Source organism: Phragmites australis, chromosome 2, assembly GCF_958298935.1.
Source record: "Phragmites australis chromosome 2, lpPhrAust1.1, whole genome shotgun sequence".
Taxonomy (NCBI): domain Eukaryota; kingdom Viridiplantae; phylum Streptophyta; class Magnoliopsida; order Poales; family Poaceae; genus Phragmites; species Phragmites australis.
Genome location: NC_084922.1, coordinates 29,569,534 through 29,574,793, shown reverse-complemented (window position 1 = coordinate 29,574,793; position 5,260 = coordinate 29,569,534). Strand labels below are relative to the sequence as shown.

At 39.6% G+C, this 5,260-nt stretch overlaps 1 protein-coding gene across 2 annotated transcripts; it reads left to right on the top strand.

Annotated features, from left to right (window-relative positions):
• Positions 1–1,032: 1,032 nt before the first annotated feature.
• On the top strand, positions 1,033–4,290 carry LOC133908246 (transcription factor bHLH144-like). 2 transcript variants are annotated; one of them, XM_062350250.1, is made up of 5 exons: positions 1,033–1,337; positions 1,431–1,505; positions 1,917–2,044; positions 2,142–2,327; positions 2,738–4,290. In XM_062350250.1, exon 5 carries the CDS (start codon positions 3,022–3,024, stop codon positions 3,757–3,759), a length of 738 nt encoding a protein of 245 aa, XP_062206234.1. In that variant the 5' UTR covers positions 1,033–1,337; positions 1,431–1,505; positions 1,917–2,044; positions 2,142–2,327; positions 2,738–3,021; the 3' UTR covers positions 3,760–4,290. The 2 variants fall into 2 exon arrangements, with proteins under 2 accessions (XP_062206234.1, XP_062206232.1); XM_062350248.1 differs by lacking the exon at positions 1,431–1,505 and having other exon boundaries at positions 1,034–1,337.
• The last annotated feature ends 970 nt before the right edge of the window (positions 4,291–5,260 follow it).

The following is a 5,260-nucleotide window of genomic DNA, read 5'->3' as shown; positions in this document are numbered from 1 at the left end:
TCCCGCTATCCCACTCAATGCTACCGCCTGCTGTCAGACGAACCTCCACCCTGAAGCCCAAAACCCTTAACGATGCTCCAGATTATCACATCTTTGAGAGGTACCACTATATAGGAAGCAATACTTTCAAAACCTATAACCATATAAGTATTTGTGACTCCTACATAGCAAAAACAAACATTATAGGTCTTTATACCTCAGGCCTGGAATGTTCACAGGCAAAGACACCCTATATCACATCCACAAGCACACAAACCAGAGAAACAGGCAAAATTACAAAGGATGTATTTAGTTTCCTGTATGCACCGCTGAGCCTGGCTCATGGGATGCAAAAAGGGCTTCTCAGGCTGGCTGAATGAAAACGTAGAAATTGGCTATTTCTCTATAGCCAAGCTCGCGGGATGCAAGCATACACCTAACTAATTATGGTATTAGCATATAACTAATGAGTATTAACCCATATTAGTATATATTTCAAATTGATTACAGCTTAGTACGATCAATTAAGTGCTATATAGTGTATTTATTCAAAATAAATATTATGTTAATACTTTCTTTTTTCTTTCAATCTCATATAACATGTACTTATAAGAGTAACTAAATACAATCTCTTCTCAGCTAAGCTGAGAACACACAACCAACCAAACAAAATGATATTACATATACACAGCATGGCTCACTAACGCCAAACGAATCCAAAAACATTTACACACGAATAAAAAGGAGAAGAAGTAAAAGGAAAAAGTTATCATCTACAATCTTAGACCATTCCTAACCATATTCTCTTTATTTCGTTCCTGTTCTGATTCATCTTTACATTCCTATTCCCTTTATTTTTTCTCATCTTCAATAGTTTTTCTTCGAAAAGATTCGTGAAAGAAAAGAAAGGAATAATATTTGAAATCCTTCGTAATAGAAACTATAAAAAATATATTAAAAATGTTGAAGAAAATAAGAATACCTACGTGAAAGAATTCTTGTCTTATGCAGCTCCAGGCAAGGCAGGCAGCACTAGCTTGACTAGCCTCAACCCAAATGTCTCCACTGCACTGTGACTCCACAGTCAACACGCACGCCTCTTGCTGCTAGTCGCTCATAGTGCTGAGCGCGGTGCGCCTCTGTGTCTTCTATCTTCCCTTTTGTTCCTATTCTCCTCGTCGGCCTCCACCCCCAAATCGGCTCTTTCCTTTCTTGGTGCTGCAGCACGAACTCATCCAGGTCGCCACCTCAGGATCGCCGTCTCCTCCAAGATCCGGTTCTGATCTCCCCGGTGACGAGTTCGGCGCCTCCTCGTCAAGACCCGTCTTGGAGATCGCCCTATTCCGCTCGATTCGTTTGTAATTTTCTCGTCCTAATACATGGCTTCTTGGACCTGTCTTTGATCTTTCTTCCTTGTTGTGACTGCGTGTTGCCTGCTCTGTAGCTTGTAGATTGAGGGTTTGATCTTGTTAGAATTGTGAAGTTTGGGCGATCCATAATCTGTGGCTGCTTACGGAGCATACCTGGTTGATTTCTTGATAAGATACTGCTAAGAATCAAGATAGATGCTTTCTTTCAACCTTGTCAGACTTTGATTAAGAATAGTTGTTTACTACTCTTTGATGAACTCGATGTGATTATCCAGTTAATTTATTTACCAGAGAATGATCCACGTGTATAGCCTTAGCCTTGTCTAGAATTCTGTTCTTGGGAATCTGAGATTGGTTAATCTGTTTTTTCTCATGCGAATTCCTTTGGAAATTCAGGGCTTCTTTTATTCATGATTAGTTAGGAGTACTAGATACTACGAATGAATTGGGTCTACTACCAAACGTCATACTTGAGGGGGTTCCATTGAGGGGTATCATATTTGATATTTTGATTATATACAGTCGTATGAGTTTCTAACTGTTGCTAATTTTCCATGTTAATAACAGACTCACGATCACCAGGAATATAGCAGAATTTGAGCATTGAGCTACAATATGCCGTGGACTCCCCTGCGCTCGTCTTACTTTAGTAGCCAAAAGTCTGTCAGCCTTCTTGTGTTTTTCCGCGTGATTGTGTATGGCATTTTTTTCTCCTAAGAGCACCTCATATGTTCATCTACTGAATATTCCCTAATGTAGAATGTATTCTGAATTATTTGGCATGTACTGCAGGTAAGGAGGCTGCATTTAAAGACTCTTTTTTCTTTAGTGTTCTCTATGCTTGACAACATACGTGTGAAAAGATTGAGAATGTATGTGAAGATTGAGCTTAAGAGATTCCGTGTTGTGAAGGAAGTGGGAAGAATAGTAATGAATGTTAGGATCTTTGCTTGTTACCAGTTGATTGAAGTGTGCCAGGTGAGCTATTTAATTATTGTCCTAAACGACCCTGTTTCCAAAATAAAGTATAACTGTTCTAGGAGATCATAGACTATTTTATCCTGGGATAAAAAAACCTGATGTCTCTAAAAATGAGTTTGATCAATATTTCTTATTTCCATTTCTGTTAAATGCAGTATTGTCTATTAATAAGGATGTTATATGACGATGTCATTTTTAATTAGCTTGAATAATAGATGTAATTCAACGTTCTGTACATATGCTCCTTACAAATATTTTTGGTGATTTGTATCTGAATCAAATATATATACCTTTAAATTCAATTTACATGTTCTTTTGAAATTATCCGTGTCCTTGGTTATTTTATGCATCTTTCTGGACCTTGTTATGCACTTTGTTCCTATTCTAACATGTTGTTTAAATTGCAGGCTGAGTACTTCCGTCAATTGCTTAAGCCTGTCACGTAGTCTAGACAAAGGACCCGGGTTTAGTTTTTCAATCTGCTATTTGCTTCTACTTTGATAGAAAGTTGCAACGACAAAGCAGTGCAGTCGTGATGATGGCTACCTTGTGGTAGGACATATTTAGTCTGTGTTGTTGCAAACTGCGAGCATATTTTAGAATTCTGATTGTTGAGGGTAGTGTAGCCACTGCATTAAATCAGGTAGATTTACATACGTAAGTGCATTCGTGTCCAATTTCTGCCATACCCATGCAGAGGGATCCAACAGCTTTCACTGGAAACCCCTCCTTTGCTTATGGACATGAAGCTGATAATTGTATGGCAAATGGACCTCAGGGTGGTCAATGCAACTACAGGGTTCCTGTTTCACCTGCCTTAGGTGTCCCTTCAGGCATGCCAAGCCCTCAAATCCGAAGCCCGCTTGGTGTAATCGAATTCCAACCTTCCATGGTATGCCCCAGAAACTTCATCATCTTTGATCACACTGATGACAAAGGACGTGTCATGTATCATCCTGCCTTGGTGGACAAGCTGAACCCCACAAACATCGATGCGTTCCCATACCATGGTGAAGTAGGTTGCAGAAGTTCTGTCCAAGACATTGGCAACCTGGAAGAACACTCCTCATCTTTCAAGGAGGATTCAGAAGAAATCGATGCACTGCTGAGCTCTGATGAAGAAAGCGATGAAGATGATGTCGTGAGTACCGGGCGTACTCCTGACCCCTTAGAAAGTGGTCCCTTCGACTCATCTTCACTGCCTATGTTTAAGAAAATGAGGTATATTTCTGGAAAGAGTTCAGTTTGCCATGGATCAATGGAAAATTTTACTCATGAGAAGATCAAGAAGATGGTCACAGTCCTTAGGGGAATAATCCCCGGTGGAGACCAATTGGATACTCCTGCTTTGCTGGAGGAAGCAGTCAGATACCTGAAGTTCCTCAAGATGGAGGCAAAGAAACTCAGTGTGGAGGGCTTGGATAATTGAAGTGGCCAGCGATGTGGTGGTATTGCAGTAAAGCTCCACAAAATAAAAATCTTCAGGATCCACTCTGCATGTATATATTTATATGGACTTAAGTAAGGTCACTATCATCATTGTTATTGGAATGGCTTTTTTCTGGGTGTGGAAGAGAAGGAAGGCATCCTGCTTTTGCTTCTTTCAGCAGGCCTCAAAAGACTCTGTTTTGTGGGATTCTGATGCATGATTTCTGGTAAGGTCTTGCCGTTGCCGCACTGTGGCTATTCCTGCCCCCTCATGGTGTGGTTATATCGTGCGGTTAAGCTTTGGATGATGCAATTATGCTGTCTGGCTTGCTTTTGCCATTTGTGAGTTGGAACTCCACCTGTCCTGTGATCAACCTTCCCTTGGTGGGCACACCCCAAATCACTGCACTTTGCTGAAGGTTACTTCTGTCTGCCTTTTCAGGCTCCCGTCTTGATGCACTTGTTAAATTATGTACGTGCTTGGTTTGCTACTATTGTACAGAACAAGATCTTATCATTGTATACTATTGTACAGAACAAGATCTTATCATTGTATACTATTGTATGAAATTATGCAGCTATCTTTGTGAATTGTGTGAAGAAGAAGATGTCTCATGTCTTTGCTTTTGTGATGTTCATGATGACGGTTCTCACCTTTGGTTAAGCATAGAGATGATTGCGATGATGGTGTTCAAGCTTTGGCTTTTTTCTCTGTGCTTTTTGCGAAAGCTTGAAAGCTATGAAAGCTATGAAAGCGAATCGAACAGTGCCATGGACGTGCCATCTTTTGCAAAGGCCAATTATCCTGGGTTAAAGGATGGTGTTTCTGGTGCTTTTGCCTCGGCGTTGCTTGTCTATCGAGTTGGGATATCTTTGTTGAGGATTTCATCATTTCCGGAAGGGGCTTGGTCTGTGCTTTTCTCGAAATATTGTTTTGGTTTTGCTTTGTTTAGGAGGCTGGCATTAGATAGGACTCTTTTTTCTCAAGGACAGAAATAGGTTGTTAAATGACCGTGAATGCTAAATGCAATTGCAAACTCTTGCTTCGCAATTCTAATATCCAATCGGGACTGAGAAACGGGATGGATGTTGGATTACAAGTTCTACTGCTCTGTCTTCAGTTCCCACTTGCATTCTTAGTTGCAGACCCCTTGCCGTCGGCAACGACGTCACACCCAGTGATGCCTGGAACAACTACCATCTTCCTCTCGAGAGTTTTTTTTTACATTTTCTAACTTAAAAAATTAAATAAATAGATTTTGGATGAAAAAATTTACAAAAATAGACCCCTATCGCCCTCTGAAAGAGCTGAAAATAATTTTTTTAAAAAAATACTCTATCATATAAGAAGAATATTAGTGAATTTTTCTAGATTTTTAGGAATTTATTTGATGCCCTAACAATTTCTAAAAGTTATAAAAGTACATTTTTTTAAGAATTTTAGTTTAAATTATACACATACTTTTTAGTGAATCCAATTAAAATAGATTGTACGTAGATTA

Coding starts and splice junctions, on each gene's coding strand:
- LOC133908246 (XM_062350250.1), top strand. CDS start 3,022: ATGCAGAGGGATCCAACAGCTTTCACTGGAAACCCCTCCTTTGCTTAT.